This window comes from Cynara cardunculus, assembly GCF_001531365.2.
Source record: "Cynara cardunculus var. scolymus isolate 2C chromosome LG 10, CcrdV1, whole genome shotgun sequence".
Classification (NCBI taxonomy): domain Eukaryota; kingdom Viridiplantae; phylum Streptophyta; class Magnoliopsida; order Asterales; family Asteraceae; genus Cynara; species Cynara cardunculus.
Window position 1 is genome coordinate 5,014,061 of NC_037537.1, and position 21,666 is coordinate 5,035,726.

Sequence of the window (21,666 nt, forward strand, 5' to 3'; positions counted from 1 at the left end):
TTTTGACCTTTGGAGTCAAGCTCAAACCAATCAGACACCATCCTTGTGGTTAATAATTGATATAATATTCATAGTAAATAATTAATGTTAATGTACAATGTATAATTAAAATTAAAATTAATTAGTAATAATTTATTTTTATTTAATATTTATTAATAATTAATATTTATTTATTGTTAATAGTAATAAATAGCAATTAATATTAATGAGGGATATAGTTGGAAAAAGTCACAATAAGCTCCCAAAACGCTACTCCAAGTGGCGTTTCAATAAGCTAGTTTATGGTCATCCAAACATGTACACAGCAAATAAGCTAGCTTTTGTTTGTCAAACAATGCCTAAATATTTAATATTTACAGTCAGAGTGTACATGAATGGAGAACACAGAGATGAGGTTAAAATTTCTAGGGCATGTCATTTGGGCATAATTTATCGCTTAATTCAACATAACCAATGTTAGATGGGTTCTCATTTAATCATCCAATTTAAGTTATTCAGAAGCATCAGATGTTTTATTTCTTATTAAAGGGTTTTTTTTTTATTATGTAGTATTTTTCTTATCCTGCCAGCAGTGTTAGCATTTCCTGACCTCATAAATAGAGAACATTCGTACTGAGATAACCTAATTCAACTTATTAATTGTGCAAATGATTCTCAAAAGATACTAGGCTTCTAGGGTTGCCTAGTTATTAATTGCTTTCCCACAAATGGTTACTTCTATATGCTTACCCTGCATCAATAGATCATCGATGAAGATGATAAAATTAGTGCATTCTTATGGCAACTAAGAGAATCCCATGACTGGAGACTGTCCTATCAGTTTGAGCTGGATGATGCCAAAGACCTCGAGATTCAGGTCCCCCAAACAAGTTGTATGCCTACAAATCAGTAACAGTGAGAATATGATTCTCTAGAACATAGAACTCGGTCTTTATGCCCTGGCTTGACAATACCCGTTAAAAGAACAGACTGTCAAAATAATTTCTGGTTGCCATAGGGTTTCAGCCACCGCTACTGAATTTCAAGGTAAAAAACTTTCTTTATCCAACTAAACATGGGGTCTGGGTATTTGGTGGTGTTAAAAAAAGAATACGGTCAACATGCAGGTGTGGTTTTCTTTGAAAGTATTTGATTCCCCTGCTTCCAAATTCTATTTCTGAATGTTGGTGATATTGGACCAATGGATTTTCAAAGAACAGAGGGAAAGAGAATTCTCCCCTTTCTGTTATCGGAGAGTACATTGACCAGACATCCCTAAACCTGGTCAAATTTTAAACCATGATGAACTCTGCAGGTCTCTGAGCAGAGTCCGGCTGTAGTGAAGTTTGCTGTGGTGCGAATGAACCAATATTTTTATAGTATATGCTGTTAATGAAAATCGGTGACGGTACTCTTTGCAATTTGACACTGAACGTATTGCAGTCTTTTATATCCTCCCTTGTTCATCAGGTATAGCAAAGGCCTCCTACTACAATGAAGTAGTCCCCAAAGTTCTTACTTTATTAATGGAGATGAGATTCTTGAAAAGAAGGATTGCAAACACTGCTTAAAACATTCTCCTTCAAAGCTATAAACACTGCCACTCTTCTTTTTCTATTTCCAACATAAATTATGTTTGATAATTCAAATAAAAGTCCCAACTCCTCATGAAGCACAAAGGTTAATTGACATGTACGATATAATCTTCAATGTAAAAAGAATTTGCGGACACAAAAGAAAATAAAACAAAGCTAGTATCACAGGATCTTCTACCAGTCCCATACAACTAATTCAAAATTAAATTCACCAATACGCAATATGACCAGTAAAAATTCGAAGAATGGTACCCAAATTGTGAATTAAGAAAGTTGCAAAAGGAAAAACTGTTGCAACAGAAGCAGCAGATGGGTGAATTAAGAAGTGGCAAAAAAGGGGGAATTATTAGTTTATTACTATAACAATTGCTTGACAAGAGATAAATGAAAATTAGGGTTGAAAACGGTAAAAGTAACAGAAATATACCAGGGATTGGAGATAAGAAACTGAAGATATGCATCAAACAACCATCATCAAGATTGTTGACATGAGAAAAACGAGAGGAAGAGTGCGTTGAAAAGCGCCTGCACTTTTGCTTGTTCTCCTCCATGTAACGGACGACGGTAATTGAGGGTTACGTCGGGGAAGAAGAAGAAGCAGCAACCACCGCCTCTCACAGGTTTCTCGATTGGGGATTATTTGACTTTCACTCCGAACTACCATAACAAGTAAACGATGCCCGGTGATGATTAGAGAAAAAGAAAAATGTTATAGAATAACTTATAATGAATAACAATGAAATAGAGAAAAACAATATGTAATTTTCATAAGTTTTTTTTTTCCAACAATAGTTATAAGTAAATAATTACAAGATATTTTATATCTAATTTAACTCTGATATATGTATTTCTATCTTTATCATCATATCTTTTAGACGATAACACACTTATTCTACGACACTTCCCTTGTGTCGAGTCAAATGAGTGATGGTACACAACTCTAGTCTTGTTAAAACCTTATGCCAGAATAAAAACCCAACCGGAAAAAATAAAATTAAGATGAAGGAAAGAGTACAATGCACCAATTTTTTTGCAATATATAGACTTTTCCTTTTAGTCTAATATTCTTTCATATTCGTATATCAATCATGAGCGTTAGGAAAGCAATATGGTATATAAATTGTTACCTCACTAAAATCTTACACCAATGAACAAAACTCAATGGAAAAATAAAATTTTGGGTGAAGGAAAGAGCACAGCATACCAATATTACATATATAATAGACTCCCCCTTTTGTCTACTACTCCCCTTGGTATGTACATTAATCAAGGGAGTTTGGAAAGTCTCTACATTCCAATGTTTTCCACATGTTTCTCACATGTGGCCTTAGGCAGTGATTTGGTAAAACAAATCAGCCGCATTCTCCTCAGACCTTACTTTGATTCGCTTGAATCTTAAGGAGAGTTTGTTGTTGTTGATTATAGAAAAACTTTGGCAAAATATGTTTCGTATTATCATCCTTGATATATCTTACTTTTGTTTGGTTGAAATAAGCTGCATTATCTTCATATATGCATGTAGGATTTTGAGTGGTTGAACTAAGACCAATATCCCCTCTTATATGTATAATAATCTACGAATGGTTCAAGAAGGTAGTTACAAGGATTTGCTTGATAGATTTCCAAAAAAATGGCCATGTTCCAAGAACAACCTTTGTGTGGGTCAGAAAGATACTTAGCATCAGCAAAGCCTACTAATATATCATTTAGAGTTTCACTATATGGGATAACGCTTTCTTTGTTAATATTTTTAGCAGGTATTATAACCCCATTTTTTTCTTTGTAGGGAAAGAATTATCCCATGTCGATGGTTCCTTTTAGCTATCGAAATATATTCTAGATACTATTCCAATGACATTGCGTTGGCGTCGAGCTAAATCTAGCTAACAAGTTCACTGAGAATGCAATATTTGGTCGAGTACATTGTGCTAAGTACAAAAATGTGCATATTGTACTTAGATAGGAAATTCCAGCTCCCAACACCTCTTTGTCATCATCCTTTAGATGAAATGGATCTTTCCTTATATCCAACACTTCAACTAATCATGGGAGTGCTAGTCGAATGCACTTTGTACATATTAATCGTCTGATCATTTTCTAGACATATGTGGATCGATAGAATAATATTTCATAAACTCGTTGTTCTAGCTCAAATAGCTAGACAAAACCAAGTTTTCCCAAGATCTTTCATCTCATATTTAGATTTCAAGTAGCTTGTGGTTTCTCTTATTTCATCAAGAGTGTCTATTATGTTCATAACATCGACATATAGAGCTACGCTTGAAAGTCTAGAACTCGTTTTTTTTATAAATACACAAGGGCACGGTTCATCCTTTTTATATCTCTTTCCAATCAAGGGCCTTTGGCCTAGCGGTATGTAAGTTCTTAGTCTCTTAGGAGGTCAAGGGTTCAAACCTCACCAAAGGTGAGAAGGGTGTGTGAGTTTATTTGTTCTATTTTCTGTATATAAATATTATATACTTCAAAAAAAATATACCACATCTGCCTAGATTGCTTTAATCTATAAAGTGAGTGTTTCAGTTTTATTGCAAATGCACTCTGTAGTTTATAGTTACTTGATTGGGTAATATAATGTTATCAAACACTTTTATATATCACTGAATCTATATCCCTATAGAGATATGTAGTAACTACATCATTGAGTTGCATTTCTAGTCCTTTAGGAACTACTATTCTAATTAATTAGCATAACATTATAACATCCATTACAGGGCTGTTTACCAACAATAGCTGGTAAGCGCTGTCTGAAATAAGAGGTCTGATTAGAGTAAGCATCTCTTACTGGAGTAAGTGTTGTTTGTAAAAAAATTGTTTACCAAGTATTCTAGATTTGGTGCTAACTAATAAAAAATGACTATTATAACCCTATATGTGATGAAGTGTTTAAACTAATGCAACTATTTATCAAATATTATGTATGATTAATTGTTGACATGACAAAAATACAAATTTCATAATTGAAATATATTCAGACAGTAAAATAAATTGAATTTAAACATAATAATCGTCGCACAAATCTTAATTTGAAATATTAGACAATAACTGATTTGCAATCTGATCACGCAAACTAGTCATATATTCATTCTCTTGAGAACTCCACTGCATTCCATCAACTTCTATTTCATTGTTTCCTTCATGTTGTTCTTCAGCAACCGTAAACATGGTGTTCTCATCGTGTTCCATGAATATTTGGTCTTGGATATTGTGTTTTCTTATAAAGTTATGAATCGTGAAACACGCAATTACCACATCTTTATGTATTGGAAAAGGATAAGGAGCCATTTGCTTTAGGATTGGAAATCTTGCTTTTAAGACACCATATGCACGCTCGATTACATTTCTAAGTTGTGCATGGGCATGATTGAACATTTCTTCTTTTGTTAATGCACGTCTCCGTCGGAAATCTGCTAACCAATGCCTCGTATTGCGATACGGAGTCATAAATCCACGGGTACAAGTATATGCAACATCACAAAGATAATATTCATCTGTAATTACACCTACAACTTAAAAAATATGGATTAATAATAACCTTTTAATGTTAAGAAAATGATACTTACTTGATGAAGGAAACAGAAATCCCGAAGTTGGGTTAAATGCAACTTCCCTCAAAACTCTAGAATCATGTGCAATGCCTTCCCATCCAGCCCATACAAACGTGAATATCATATTAAAATCACAAATGGCTAAAACATTTTGGTAGCATTCCCCTCTTCCTCTTCCTCTATATCTTGTTTGTTGATCACTAGGCACAACTGCATGTATCAGGGTTCCATCTAGTGCACCTATAGCTCCCTTTAAAAAACATCAACTATAAGAAACATGCAAAAAATATATCAAACACGTTTAGAAATTATCAAATCAATAACATAAATCATACCGAAAATATTTCTTTAAGGTGCCTAAATCTCTCTGATGTATTTGGTGTTCCATCAACCGATGTTGGCCCTACTACTTCTCTCGCGAATTCCATCATTCCTCTCAATACTTCATGAAAACAATTATGAATAGTCCGTGTAGAGTGTTGAAATCTACGTTTAACCATTCAAAAGCGTTCATTGTGAGCAACAATTGTCAAAAACATCGGCATCTTCTCTTCAACACTTATTTACCTACTTGATTGCAACTAATTTTTTTTTGTTTAAAATGGTCGCATAGCATTATAAAGGCATCACCAGATAAACGCATCAATTCATGACATTGCGTATTAGATCCACTTAATAATTCTTGTGTATACGCATGTCCAGTGAGAACAGAAGTGTTATCTCTGACCCTTTCTATTCGTGTTGAAGCTCTTCTTATCAAATACCAATATACAATAACCACTATCAGAATAATATCATTTTCATCCATGTATGACCCTGCAAATATAAAACACAAAATAACATCATCTTATGTTGCAAGGATATCATAAATATAACATCAAGTTTAAACAAATATTCCGTCAAATTGAAATAGCCATTTATTCATATTATATCAATCATAATACCATCCAAACAAAACATTCGAAAAAAGATCGTCTAAAAAAGATTGTTCAAAACAAAACATCACCAAACTAAAATAAACCGAGCTTACCACTTGTAAATCTAACCCATCCCTCATACCTCTCTTCACTCAAGTGTAACCAAATTTTCCTATAGTCGGTGCTTTGGCTGAATATGAAAAGTGCTATGTCATACAATGCATTTTGCTCCCACCCAAGTGTTTCCAACTTATCTATGCAATGATCCATCTCATCCTCCCCCGGTGGTTTGTTCAAGATTGTGCTTAACATGTGTCACAACCCTTGCTAAATCATCCTCATTTTCCGAACGTTGTTTTCCTCTTTGTTTTTTCCTTTGAGGTTAGGAGCGAAAAACAATCTCTTCTTCCAAAGGTAGTGGTTCTTGTGTTAGATCATAATAGTCTTGTGTGCCATAATCTTCATTTCAGGAGTCACACTAGAAGGGTTTGGAACAGTAGCAGTTGGTCCCCAAGTTCCAACACCGGTGGAAGCCACACCATCAAACAATTGAATACAAAGTTGAGGAAAGGGAAGAGGTGCAGTCCGCAACTTCTCAACAAATTTGTTTTGTTGTTCATAAAAGATTTATAAGTATATATATATAAAAAAGAATTTAAGAAAATAATCTTAATAGAAAAAGATAAAACGTGACCTTCATTTATATATGCCATTCCTCTTTTGACAGATTAAACATTTTTGTTGATGCATCATAAACATTACCCGTCTTGTTTTTTAACTTTGCCCATGCTCCATACTTTCCTTTGAGGTAATCATAATGGTTTTCATTTGTCGTTGTTCAACAACAAAATCATGATTCTTTTGTAGCACTTCTGCTACATTCTTCCAAGAAATTGCCTTAAGGCTACCCCCTTCTCGTCCATTTACGGAGATCTTATGCAAACAAGACTCGATAAATGTTTTCACCACATTTTCTTTTTTCCAGTTCACCCTAGGATTTTTTTATTGTGAAGATTCGCCATAATTTGTCATCATATCTAAAACGTTAACCATCATATCATGATTAGTTCAAAGGTGCATGTCTTGTAATCCAAATAATTAAAGGTTGTTTGCTTCAAATTGAGGAATGGAAAATGGTTATCTTAGCAAACAACGACATGATAGTTATAAGACCTCCTATACTAACGGTAAATACAAACTCCATCAAACATATAATAAGCATGAAACATAGTTTAGCCATTGCCGCTAAGACTGATAAGTGATAAAACAGAGCTATGGATATATTGATTATTGATATATTGATGGTGCTTTGTTTAGATGTCTATTAATGATTTATGTATGCAGATGTTGAATGTTTATTTGAGTTTTGAATGTTTATTGATTTTGTAGTAATGTTAAAGCACCTGAAGGTTCTGTTCTTGACCCTGAAATCTGAATGAAAAATGACAATACTTGACATGTTGCAACTTGTCTGTGTTTACGATTAATACAACTGTTTTTTTACTTGCCTTTTGTTTGAGAATACAGGATGTTTTGCGATCTAGTTGTATAGAATGAATAGTTCTCTGTGTAAAACAAACAGGTGAGTATTACTATCTGTATATCCAATCAAAATCAACATTCTTCAATGATTTTTTGTCCTCAACTGTAGTGAAACTGCCTCCTGAGACTAGGAGCTGTGTTTGTTCCTTCTTCTAGTTTGGCATTAGAACACTCACATGAAGAGAAGGATAACAATGTTATAGTTCTGGCCTAGTTCCTGAGTAGCAGTTATGATGTTGTATGCAGTGTTTCTTTTCATTCTACAACTTTAAACCTCCTTGGTGTTTTCTGTAACGTAATGGAACTTGCAAATTGATATTTTAAATCTTGTAGTAATATATCATTTCCATATAGTTGTTTTGATATAGGTGTCAATCTATCATTAGTTCTTTGTTTACATTCTCATGCCACGTGGTAGCATAACATAGTTAATGTTTGAGTTCGTTCTTGGTAATTAAGTTGTGGGTGCTGAGGTATACAGTGGTTACCATTCATGTAGCAGGTTTTCAACAGTTGTTATTTTCATGTAGACTGGTGTGTCCGAGAAACTTGTGGCAATGCAAGATTAAGGGGCCGTTTACCCAAATAGTTACCCGGTAAGCGCTTACTGGTAGGAGTCAACACTATAATTTATTTTACCGTATAAGATTGTAGTATATTAAAACGGTATCGTCTGCAACAATTTACCCGGTAAACACTTACCAGGTAAGACTCTCTATCTTTATCATCGCTCTTACCGGGTAAGATTTTAAGCCCTTGCAATGTGCATTAGGTGAGGAAAGTTACCCGATCAACACTTACCGGGTAAGTGTTTGGTAAACGGCCCCTAAAGGATCATATTGAAGTAAGCTGCAGATTAGGGATACGTTTTTGGTATCACATGTCTAGCAAAAAACATTGTTCCTTCATGTTCATTGTTCACCAATTGAAATCACTATGGTTAGTAGATGAGCTTTGAAAATTATACATTTTCTTTATAAAACATTGGTTATGTTCTAGGAGTAGGAATGTAATGAATTGTTAAGTAAATATGTAATTTGATTGAAATTTCAATATAAATCCTAGCTGCCAAGAAAGAGAAGGAATTGTTCTTGGAACATATCTTGACCAGTGACTGAATTGGGTGCAGGATTTTGCCCTCACCATATAGTAAAATAGTATCTTCCATAAGAACAAGACAACATATAAAATGCAGAAAATTACCTAGGGTAATTTTTATGAAAAATGCTGTATTTTTATGCAGAAAATTGCCTCTCGAAATTCAATCTAATCAACCTTTCAGCCATCCTGTTATCTTCTATCAATTTTTGTTCATTGCTCACTTTGGGATTAGTGTTTTAACATGGTAATAGTATTTAACAATTTTGGGGTTTCTATATGGATTTGTTGGCCTGCTATGTATTTTTCCATTACTAATGAATTCTTATGGTTCCTATTACTTTCCTGTTTTCCCTTTGTTATGGACTCTTGTAAGAACCTAACTCCATTTATAATAGTATAAAATAATTACAACCACCAAATCTCTACGAACATTAGAGACAGGAAGGTCTACAAAGCAATTTCAACATAGCATATGCAGATACGATACTCCATAGATAAGCACAATAACAGTTAATCAACCAAAAACATAAAGAAGCCCTAAACAATCATCATTCATCAAATAAAACCCTAATCTTGAAGCCCTTGGATATAAACGAATGGTACACATACCTGAAATTGTAGATGGAGACTGATTAGGGTGAGGTAGACGACAAACAGAGGAAACGGTGAGAAAATGAGGAATGCGAGATTGATGAGGAATGCGATTGAAACAGATGAGCTTTGCAGTCTCTATTGCTTCTGAAATAGGGATGATTGATGTTGAAACAATGAGGAATGCATTTGAAATAGGAGAATCGGAGAATAAAATGGGAAAAAAATCAGGATCGTATCCTCTTACTGCGATAAGAATGGGGATAGTTGCTGACCAATTGTTGTCTGGTAAGAGGCACGGTAAGAGCCTCTTTTTATAATAAGTGGTTAGTAAACACACTATATCTTATCAAGGTAAGAGCCTCTTATCCAATAAGCATCAATAAGAAGCAAGTAAACACCCCCTAAGTCTTCTCGTGGTCAATCCAGGGTGCTGTGAGAAATCTTCCGCCAAAGGAGAACTTTGTACATTATGACTTAATTATTCTCATTATGCATTTTGACAAATGATTTATCTATGTCCTATAGGCTTTATACTTTGTGGGTTAGCACTACCTGACCAAATACTTGTTCATTTGTCAAGTAGTATAATTTTTCTGGATTGTTTCTTTTCATTTAGGCCATATTTTCTCTTCGTTGACATTTTTCAACTAAGCATGGTTCGATGTCATCGTGCTCTATCATCTTATGAGCAACCATATATACTATATATCATCTTATGAGCAACCATATATATATTATATATCATCAATGAGTATGTATGATATGCCATCGACTCATATGCACTCTCATAATTCATTTGACATTTTTTTGATATATGGAACCAATATTATCTTCGGAGCGTCCTCTAGTAATGATTCATACACATAGTTTTAATCATAGACAATCTCATGAGAGGTTTATGTATTGATGATAAATGGTTGTGCCTTACTTTTCTTTTCCTTTAGATGAGTATCTATCGAACCAAGTAGCTTCCCCCATGTCCTTTTGGGAGCCATGGCCTCAACCACACCTCCACCATGTGTGATTGCAACACACTTTTCCAACGACGTTGTGCCTTTGTTTGGGGACTTTTAACCTTGCAGATATATTTGCAGCCAGTATATGTGATCTTGTCACTCCTTGAATAACATTAAAGGTATCATGTATCGAGTCTAATTCGTTTGAAGATTTAGTATTCATTTCACTTCACTTTCACATTGTGGAGTGTGGGGATCAAAATAAGACAGTGTGGGAACATTCCATGAAAATTCCTATGTTCCCTGGAAAATCATTTTTCCTATCTCCCCCTAACGACGGGAAGACTGTCTTATCAAAGTGACAATCCGTAAATCTTGCGGTAAATGGATCACTCGTCAAGGGTTCTAAATATCGGATAATTGTTGGGGATTTATATCCAACATATTTACTTAATCATCTTTGAGGGCCCATTTTAGTGCACTGTAGGGGCGCAATTGGCACGTATACTGCACAACCAAATATGCATAAATGTGAAATATCAGACTTATATCCAGTTACCAACTGGTACGTAGAAAATGGTTGGCTAGCAGTGAGTTTAAAGAGAATAAGTAGTGTTGCATGTAATATTGCACAGCCCCATGCAGAAGTGGGTAAATTGATGCGCATAACCAATGTTCTGGCTACCATCTGTATCCTTTTGACAGTAGTTTCTGCAAGACCATTTTGTGTGTGCACATGGGGGTACGGGATGCTTTATATCTATCATAATAAACACACAATAATCATTAAATATTTGAGATGTAAATTCCCCAGCATTATCAAGTCATATAGACTTGATAGATAATCGGGGTGGTTAGCCTTCAAACGTATAATTTGTGCTAGGAGTTCTGCGAATGCAGCGTTTCGTGTGGACAATAGTGTGACATGCGTCCATCGTGTCAATGCATCAACCAACACCATAAAATAATTTTGTGGCCTGCATTTTGGATGTTTATGTCCATAAATATCACCTGGTATCCATTGTAAGAATGGAATATTTATATATTATATCCTTAGCTTTTAGGATGGCCTCATTCTTGTTTTGGCTAAGGATCAGGGTTTACAAAAGTTGTAGGTATTCGAGAGAGCATATTATGATGGTATGTTGCTTCTTGTGTTGTAGAAGTCAACAGTTGCAATTTTGTTAATTGCTTCATTTTGCATTTCACTCGAAAGAAAATGTCTCGATGTGTATTTTGCAACACATAGATCATTATGCCATGACCATGGTGTCCCACATGGTCATATTGAAACATATATGTGTCATTGTCCCCAGGCCCGTTCCTGACATTTTATAGGCCCTAGGCAAACGTAAAAACAGGGCCCAGTGTGTAACACCCCAAACTCACACATTGCATATAACATATAATTCATACAGGGAATACATGTTAAATCCCACAAAGGTCCAAAGTACAAGAAGCTATAATACAAAATACACAACTCAAAAATTCCAAAATACATGTTCTTGTACTATATAACATCTAATCTCCAAAACACATCCATTGATCTTCATATAGCTATGCACATAGCGAAACAAATCACATTTTTCCTTTTCCCTTACTATCATTATATTCTACATTTCCTACGATACATATTTGAAAACACAAAATGAGGGTTAGACCTACAGGTCTAATGAGATCCCTTTTTCCATGTAGTTGCAGGGTGAAAATCACTAAAACGTTATTCAAATAAAGTTAATTCACGTGATGAAGTGTAAATCCACATTCTGTTTGTGTCCATCGGACCTCTGGTTCCCAAGACCAGACTTAGAAAATATTTCAAAAGATAGCAGGACCAGAGTTACTCTGGTTCCTCTACCACAGCTTCTAGTTATGCCAAACAGAGCCTCTTACTCAAGTAAAATCCTCAAAATGTTCATAGACCAACACTATAGTTCGTAAGATAGCTCTCCTAAGTATAAAAACATATTTTAAAGAAATCTTGTATGACCAGAGCTCAGATTCCACTAGCCAAAGCTTCTGGCTCAAAACTTAAGACCAACCAGAGGCCTTCTAGTTCAACGCGTAGGCCAACCAGAGCCCTTCTGGTCTGTCTTTATTTGTGTAAAAGTTTCTAAGTATAAAATTGTTGGGCCTGAATTTCAGTGTTAAATTGTATTCGTCTTGAAAGTTAATAATTGTCTATAATTGTATAGATATCGTGTGTGACTTTGACTAGAAGGGTTCCTAGTTTGACCCTATATATTGTTTTGTCTTTAGTGAATTTTGTAGGAGAGCTCAATTGTAAATCATACGTTCATAATATAGACTTTGACTATTTGACTAATCCTCTCATCTCCTCTCAAGTGTTCTTAATGTCTATCTTGAAGATTGCCATGATTCTATGAAGTTTATCTGAAGATTGATCATATTGTGGACTCACATTTGGTATCAGAGCAGGTTATGCAAGAAATCACGAGAAGAAATCACGTATTCTGAAGAATCTTTGAAGAAAATTTTCTGAAGTTCATATTTTTTTCATCTTATGTTCTTCATTTTTTAACGAGTTTGATCCAAAAAAATTTCAAATTTCTTATGTTTTTGTGTTAAAAACAGGATCAAAATGTGCGTAATTATTTCGTGAATCTTTGTTATACACAAAGATTTGTATTTTGATCATCGGTTTTCAAGATGTGTTAAAAATTGTGGTGTTAAAAATTGTGGGTGTTCTTGAAAAGTTTTCAAAAAGTCTGAGTTTGATCCAATTTTGAGTGAAAAAGTAATCATTTTTGTGTTTTTGACTTGATTTGATCGGATTAAAGTCTTAAATCGCTTGATTTTGTGTTTGGTTTCTAGTCTTAGCAAAAAAAAAAACTCTCTTAAAATCATTCAAGACTACCTCAGTTTTTTTTTGGGCCTTCTTCCTTATTCAAAGCTACCTCAGTTTAATTTTTTTTGGGCCTTCTTCATTATTCAAGAATACCTCAGTCACCATCTTGACCGAGTTCTTCATCCTGTCCGATTTTGGTTTGTATCACTCAACAGGTTATCCGAGTTCTACCTAAATCGTACACTATCTTGACCGAGCTTCAGCATAAATCTCATAACATTGTCTGGATTGTATCTTTGAAGTCGAAATCGCTGGCAGTGTCATCCAGGTTTGGTATTAATCGCTCAACAGGTTCACACCTTTGTCTGTATTCTTTGTTTGATTCAACCTAAATCGCATACCCTCGTGGTCGATTTCATCCTAAATCGCTCACCCTCCTTGTTCAATTCTTTCTAAATCGCAGGATACCATTGTCCGATTTCACATATATCGCACATCATCTTGTTCGTTTTAGCTTAAATCGCATACTACACTGTCCATTTTTCACCCAAATCGCTTACAGGTTCTTCCGATTTTGAGAATTTGTTGTAGTATAAATCGCACAGCAAGGTTCATGGTGTTCACATTTAACTCAGTCGACTGGTTTAGTAACTTCCTCGCACAAAAGGATAGACGAGTTTAGCCTTCCTCGCATGAAGCATTAGCCGGACTTGGCTAATTTTTGATCAAAGACTTGATCGGATTGGCTGTAAATCGAATATAGGCTTGTTCGTATTACTTGTTCATTGCTCAAGTTCATGGATTTAAGGACTTCACTGTACTCCAGATAACTTTCTGTCCATATTTACCTACATCGTTCATTTCACAAATCGCAGACCTTCATCCGGACTTCACCTAAATCACACACCTACCTTGTCCGATTTGTTACTTGGGTGAGTGGTTCAAGTGTGAAACCGGACACCACCTTCTCCGATTTCATCTAATCCGGAGCTAACCTTGATCGGATTTCTTTGATTTTTGCTTGACTCCTTGTCCAGATTTCATATAATACGGCTGCTTCTTTAACCGATTTAAAACTTGTATTTGTAGCTAAGTCTTGCCCGGTCATTGCCTTAATCATAGTTCATCCTTTATCCGACCACCTCATTATTCATCTCTTTGGTGATTTCATTCTCTTGACCGGATTTATCATAATTCGGCTGTCATCTTTTTCGGATTTTGAAGTGTTTCAAAGTGACCGTGTGTTTGATTCCTTGTCTGGTATTGTTGTAAATCGGTGTTAATTTTGTCCGGATTTGACATTGTTTGTTGTCCTAATAAGTTTGTTTTTGTGATTTTTTGGTTGCAAAAGAAAATCTTGAGTGTGATTGTACGATATTTTTAGATTGTATTTCTTTGATCGATTTCTTGAACTGCATAAGATTCGTTGATTTTTGAGGATTTTATCTCATTTTGATCTGTTTTGAATTGTGTTTAACTATTTTGAGATTTTTGAACCAATTTGTGTCACGTAAACTGTTTTTGATCAGTTTTAACCGTTTTCACTGTTTTTAACAGTTTTTAACTGTTTTCGACTGTTTTCAACAGTTTTTGACTGTTTTTATTGATTTTTTACTGTTTTCGCTGATTTTTTGTTTTCTGAATAGTTTTTGATTTTTTAAGTGAATTTTTGAGCTTACGGATTGTATCTGAAAGATTTTATTGGTTTGTGATTTCTTTGATTGATTTCGTTCACTGCATAAGATTCTTTGATCAATCTTGATTTTCAAATGACAACTTTTTACGCTTGGGAATACAAAGAACTAAAAGAGAAATACGATAAATTAAATTCAGAGCTTAACAAAAACATATCATGGACAATTCGTTTAACTGACTGTAATTAGAAAGAGAAGGAAGAGAAGAAAGTTTTGCAAGAAAAGCTGAATGATCTTATGAAGACTGTTTCTGATCCACAAGAGACTGTAAGACTGAAGAAAGATATTGAAGGACTCACTGTAAAATTAAATTCCGCAAAAGAAGATTCAACTGAAGAATTAAAAGTTTGGATTAAATCAAACAAAGATTTGTTTAGCAAACTTTAAGATGTTCAAAATGAACTAAATGCTGAAAAGAACTCTCAAAGTAACATTCATCAAGAAGTTAAGAAACTAAATGAGAAACTTTGTCAATTTGAGAGTGATTTGATTGAAGTGAGAAAATTACTGGATCTAGAAAAGAAAAAAGTTTTGGAAGCTGAGCAAAGTGTAAGTGTTGAAAAAAATTATTTTTGAGAAAGAGAAGAAGAGAATGATTGAAGTTGAGAGAAGATTTGATACTAAACGCATATCTTATGAGAATAAGATCAACTCTCTAAAGCTGAATGCTAAAATGCTATTGAATAAGATTTCTGATTTTGAGCAGCTAATCATCTTGGAACGAGCCAAGATTGATAAAGAGAAGAAAGAGATCAGAGAAGAATGTCTGAGCAAGAACCTTGAACTATCTAACTGCATTGCTCAAAAGCAGAAGACTTTGGATGAAGAGAAGAAGTTGTTTGCTCTTGAAAAGAGAAATACTTCTAAGAAATATGCAACTATTGCCAAAGAGCTTGCAGAAAATAAAAAATGGCTCGACATTGCTTCTGAAAATGAAAAGAGCAGCTCAGATGAAGAGAGACGAGAGTTTGATAATGAGAAGAAGATATTTGAGAAGCTGAAGAAGGAGTTAGAAGGTAAAATCTTGGGTACTTCAAAGAAATTATCTGATCTTAAGACATAACTTGAAACTGAACTGAAAATGAGAACTGGACTTAAAAAGAAGTATGATTTAGTTGTTGATGAAAGAGACCATCTTTTAAAGAAAGTTAAAGACTTTTTCATGTGCTCAAAGCTCAATTGGTTCTCCTTCACAGTGTAAAACAAGCTTTTATGACTGTTCTATATCTAACAGTTATTCAAGTAGCCCTAAATCAACTGTTTCTAAAAACTATTATCGTTCTTTTAATCAGTACTATCAAGGGTATGTCATCAGATCACCCATTTATCATTCTTCAAAAGTTAAAAGTATTTGGGTTAATAAATCTGAATTTATTTCGTCTTGTAACCCTGTTGTTACTAACAATATTCTTCCTTGTTTTGTGAGATCTACTAATGATTTGATAAATCTTAGCAAGAGAAGGATCATGTGCTCCACATGAAAGACAAGTGATCTTGTGAACAGGAAACGATACAACAGGTGGACTGAAGACAACAGATTTCAGAAGAGCTGGAAGAATAATAAAAGGTATAATAATAATAACTGGTATGGATCCTATTGCATATATGATCATCCTATTAAAAGTGCGAAAAAGAAAACATCTAACTAGAATAGATGGTTTGGAAGTTACAATATCCCACAACCTGATACTAACAAAGAAGGACCCAAGTTCGTTTGGGTACCAAAAATCTGTTTGATCTGTTTTTGTAGTTGTATCATTACTGAGCTGATCAGAGAATCATAACTATGATGCACAAATTCAGGGGGAGTTTGTAATCTGTCCAAATGATGTTTCTGAATATATCTGTTCAGGACTCGCGCTTAAATGAATTTTGGCTTTTGAACACAACAGTTCAGGACCTGTGCTAAACATGTTTCCATTTTTTTATTATTCTTTTTTAGCTGAACTGAAATATTACTTAAATTTATTTTCTAGGGGGAGTCTCTAGAAATTTTTCAATAAAAGTTTTTGGAAAGTGAACTGTTTTATGAAACGAGTACATTCTCTAAGCAGGTATTTCTTGATATTTGACTTGTGTAATTTCTCATCGTACATAATTCCAATATATGTTTTAACTATTCTTCAAACTGTTATTATCATGTCTCTTAAAATAAATACCATTTTCGGTGATAATACGCTCATTTGTAATCAAAGGTTGTTTTTCTAATATTTTTTTACCTTGATTGATACACAATTATTAATTCTTTGAATATCAGAATCTGTAAACTTGTTCTTACAGAGCTTCATTCATTTATCTCACTTACTGAATAATCTGATTTTGTGTATTACTCCTTCATTGATTGTGCTTAAAAGCAAATATCTTGATCAATTTTTATCTGATCATTATGCTTTATTTGCAATAACATTTTTGATCAACTGTTTGTGATCAACTGAGCATACTGTTAAATTTAGGAAGGACTGAATGCTTCACAGAAATACCTCTATGGAATGTCAGAACCGACAGACCTACCCAAGAGGACAACCATATCTGAGTGAACTTAAACTCAAAAAGGGTTTGTGTGCAGAGCTTTAAATGAAAATGAGAGGGGTAGTTTTTGTGAGACAAAAGAATTCAAGAGAGTTGTGTCAGGATCAAAAGAATAAACAAAATCCTATTCCAAACTTCAAAATACCGGGCAGACCACGCAATCTATTAGTTCTCAATTTTTTCGAGACTAATATTGAAAAAGGCAAAGCCCAGGCCAATTCTTGTCACAACCCCACCACCTACTCATTTATCTCTTAACAAATAAGTGTTTCAATAACACTTGGGACGCAGCTCACAATCTATCAGTTTCTCATTCGGAGAAAGTTGATATTGAAAAAGAATGATATATGTCCCCTCTTCAAGTCTTTTTGATCACTAATTGAGTCTGAAAAATTTGTGTAGTCCACMCGGTTTATCTTTTTGAGCCTAAACAGAAGCATATGTTGCTTTATTTTTCTACACTACACAGATTTTGCAAATTATATGCTATTTTGCCGAAACATTCATAGATATACTTTTTATAAGATATCGATGATTAAATGGAAGACTTGGTGAGATGAACCTCATAAAGTCTCATATATGAAGTACATCCGTTGTATTAAATAAATCTGTTATATTCACAGGCCAATCTTTTATAAGATTGGAAACAATTTCATAAGTTGAAATTGGTTGTTACTTTTCCATTCTCTTAATCTGAAAAGATTATACAAGTGGATTTGAAAAGATCTGCTTACAATTTTATGAATTGACGGCTCTCGCTGAACATTTCATTCATTCTGATGTATGATGCTAATGATTCTCATTTCATCATAAGGGGGAATATGAAATAATGAATGAAATGATCAATTCTGGATGATATAAGGGGAGTATGATATAAAAATCAAGGGGGAGTAACATCAAAGGGGAGTATGAGATAAAGATTGAGAACCGACAAAAGACTCAAAGGAGTGCGACTGAAGATTATTGCTAAAGATTATTCCTGTGCTACATTGTTTTGAGAGATGTTGAATGTGAAGATATCATCTTTACAGAAGTTTACTGATAGAGATTTCTCAACGAAGAGAATGTTTAATTTTGGCGAAGAATGTTTGTTTATCTGTAGAAATCTGTTTATGGGGAGAATATTAGTAATCTGTTTGTCTAAAGAAGATTCTTTGAAGATCATATCTTGAAGATTGTTTCTGAAGATTGTTGCTGATATTGTTCTTCATTGTCAAAAAAGAAGATCGTTTTTGTTCTACATTCGAGGGGGAGAAGGTTAGAAGATTTTCTCAACAAAAGATCGTTTGAAGATCATAAAGATGAGATTGTTAGAAGATTGTTTTTGAAGATTTCGAGAAGTCATAAAGAGCTTAAAGCGACAAAGTTCAAACGAGATTCAAAGCGCGAAAATTCTTTCAAGCCTGAATACAAAGGGGGGAGGGAGAATGTTCGGTCTGAATTTCAGTGTTAAATTGTATTCGTCTTGAAAGTTAATAATTGTCTATAATTATATAGATATCGTGTTTGACTTTGTAAGTCAGTTTGACTCTGACTAGAAGGGTTCCTAGTTTGACCCTATATATTGTTATGTCTTTAGTGAATTTTGTAGGAGAGCTCAATTGTAAATCATACGTTCATAATAGAGACTTTGACTATATGACTAATCCTCTCATCTCCTCTCAAGTGTTCTTAATGTCTATTTTGAAGATCGCCATGATTCTATGAAGTTTATCTGAAGATTGATCATATTGTGGACTCACAAAAATCTTTAAAACAACTTTTAAAATAAGATTCGACACAAAGCTCCTATATAGTTGATACAGAGCCTCCGGTCTAAATAAAAACTTTAGTAAAAGACTTGTATCAATATTGAATCATCATCCAGAACCCTCTGGTTCTATTGTGAAGACCAATCAGAGCCCCTCTGGTTTCTTTCAAGGAACAACTAGAGCCCTTCTGGTTCCTCATAAAACAAACACTTTCCCAAAACAGAGTTTATTCAAAACCATTGACCATAGGCCAAGTTTTCCCCTTCTCAATAACATCAATACTATCATTTTTAATAAGAACAACATCTCTGAGTCCACATATCACAAAGAAGCAAGAACTCAAATCTATTGTAATCTTAAGAGACATAATAACAAGAGCTATAATAATTCCACACACACAAATGCCACTCTCATATCCAAAGGGACACATCTCCTTGATATGTTATAACCGAAGGTACACCTCTCCTTGATATGCCACCCTTATCCTATGGTACACCTCTCCTTGATATGCCACCCTTATTTCCTCATCAAAATCAGGATTAGTTCCAAACGAAGACAGACCGAAGTCACAACCGTCTTGATGAAGCAACCTCCATTGTTTTATCCACAAAATCTATAGATTAATCCAAAACGAAGACAGACCGAAATCACAACCGTCTTGAAGGAATAACCTCTATAGTTTTTTACCAATAATGGTTTCAAAATAGTTTTATCTTAAAACTTTGAAACTCAAGAACAACCAGATCTTTCAATCTCATTTCCAAACTCAAAATCTCCTTTAAATCCTTAAAATAGGATATCATCCATAAACTGTTTTTAAGAAGCCAAATCTTCTTTATCTTTCCAAAACAGTTTCCAAATCCAAGATCATAAATACGTAATTATAAACTGTTAGAAAGCAGTTTTACCAATCTTTTCCCAAATATCAAACTATCAAAACCCAACAGTTTAAATAACATCATATAAGGTTTTAGTATCAAAAACTCACCTTAATAAGCACAAACTTGAAGATTTAAACGCATTGCAGTTTCTTTCAATAAACACCAATTTCCTTAATCACTTTTGGGCACTAGTTCTTCTCAAGAACAATTTCCACCGCCACACACTCTTTGTCTCTCAAAAGTTCTTCCAAAAGTAAGATAAGATAAGATCTTATCTCTTATCTTCTTTTTATACATCTTTAACAAAGGCGGTGGTAGAGTTTTTCACATAAAACTCTTTGGGTGGTGGGTTTTAATATCTTAAAATCTCCTCTTTCTTAACCATGAAGGTCACCCACCTTCTCATTTTAATATTAATAAACCAATTAAGCACTTTATCCAATCAACATGTAATTCAATTTATGTGAACACACATATGTGAACACTTACACATGCATGCACAATATCACCTTTTTCACATATACGCATACTATCCATGCATTTAATTAAATAACATGCATGCCAACACGTATTGCACAAAATAATCACATAAAAGTTACCTCAACCCAGGTTGTCTGAAACTCGGTTATCACACAGTGCAAGAAACAAGGCTTTTAGCAACGACTTTTGTCATCGCTAAAAGTCCATTTATTATCAGAAAGAGTATATAACAACATGTCGTCGTTATAACTTGTGGCGGAAACATGTCATCGCTAAAAGGCGCATCGTCAAAGCTCACTTTTCTTGTAGTGACCCTCGGTAAGTAGAAAAAAAATTCAATAAATGTTTTTTTATTAGTATACAATTGAGTACAAGAAATGCTAATAATGTACTGAGAAAAGAAATCTTATTTATTTTTATTATAGATATATAAGAGAGTATTTAAATTTACGTCTTTCTTATTAGGTAATTTGAAACCAAGAATATAAAAATTATGGTTCATAATTTTTTATAAAAAATAAGATTTTTTTAGTTCATAACAAGAAATATGTGTTATTTTGATAAAAAAGAGAATTCATGTGCATGAAGTAAGTTGGGGGGGGGGGGTCAATGAGAAATCAATAATAAAAAAGATTATCAAGGTTTTCTAGAGAAATAGATAAATGAGGATCAATATAAATATGAAAGAAAAGATGATCTATTGAGATCCAATAAGAATAAATAATGAATTAAACATATAATATGCAAGTTCAACAAACGATTGTTTGAGTACTTAAATAGAATCTTGTGGTGTGGTAGAATCTCAATGAAAGATATATAAGTCAAACAATTGATGAAAATATTTAAATTCTATTTTCCTTCCTTTTTTGCTTAACTAAAATAAGATGTTAAGATTAAAATTTTATGGAACATGACATATATAAGAGACATTACTAAATACATCTAGTATAAAAATTTTATTGAGTAATCACAAAATCATAAAACACGTCATAAATTATAAGAACAATAGATTGATTGTCTAACAATAGTAAAATATTTTATATAGAAGCAACAATAGATAATAATAGTTAACAAAAACAATTAGAACAACATAACCAAATAGCAATAGTCAATAGAAGCATAAATTTGTTAAAAATATCCAACAAAAAATACATAGCAATAGCAAGCACATGATTTTAACGTTGAATTGTTGAAACACGAAAACAGTCAAGCATATAGAGATAACAATAGCCAATATCATTGGACCTTGTTGGAGATTAAAATAATTAGAGA

At 33.7% G+C, this 21,666-nt stretch overlaps 1 protein-coding gene across 1 annotated transcript in view; it reads right to left on the bottom strand.

Moving 5' to 3' along the window:
• The window catches only part of LOC112519333 (F-box protein SKIP5), a 9,632-nt gene extending 7,404 nt beyond the window's left edge, over positions 1–2,228 (bottom strand). Inside the window, exon 1 of the mRNA XM_025127392.1 lies at positions 2,002–2,228. Within this exon, the coding sequence (XP_024983160.1) occupies positions 2,002–2,125 (124 nt within the window). The 5' untranslated portion in view covers positions 2,126–2,228. The remainder of the gene's footprint in view (positions 1–2,001) is intronic.
• Between the last annotated feature and the right edge of the window lie 19,438 nt (positions 2,229–21,666).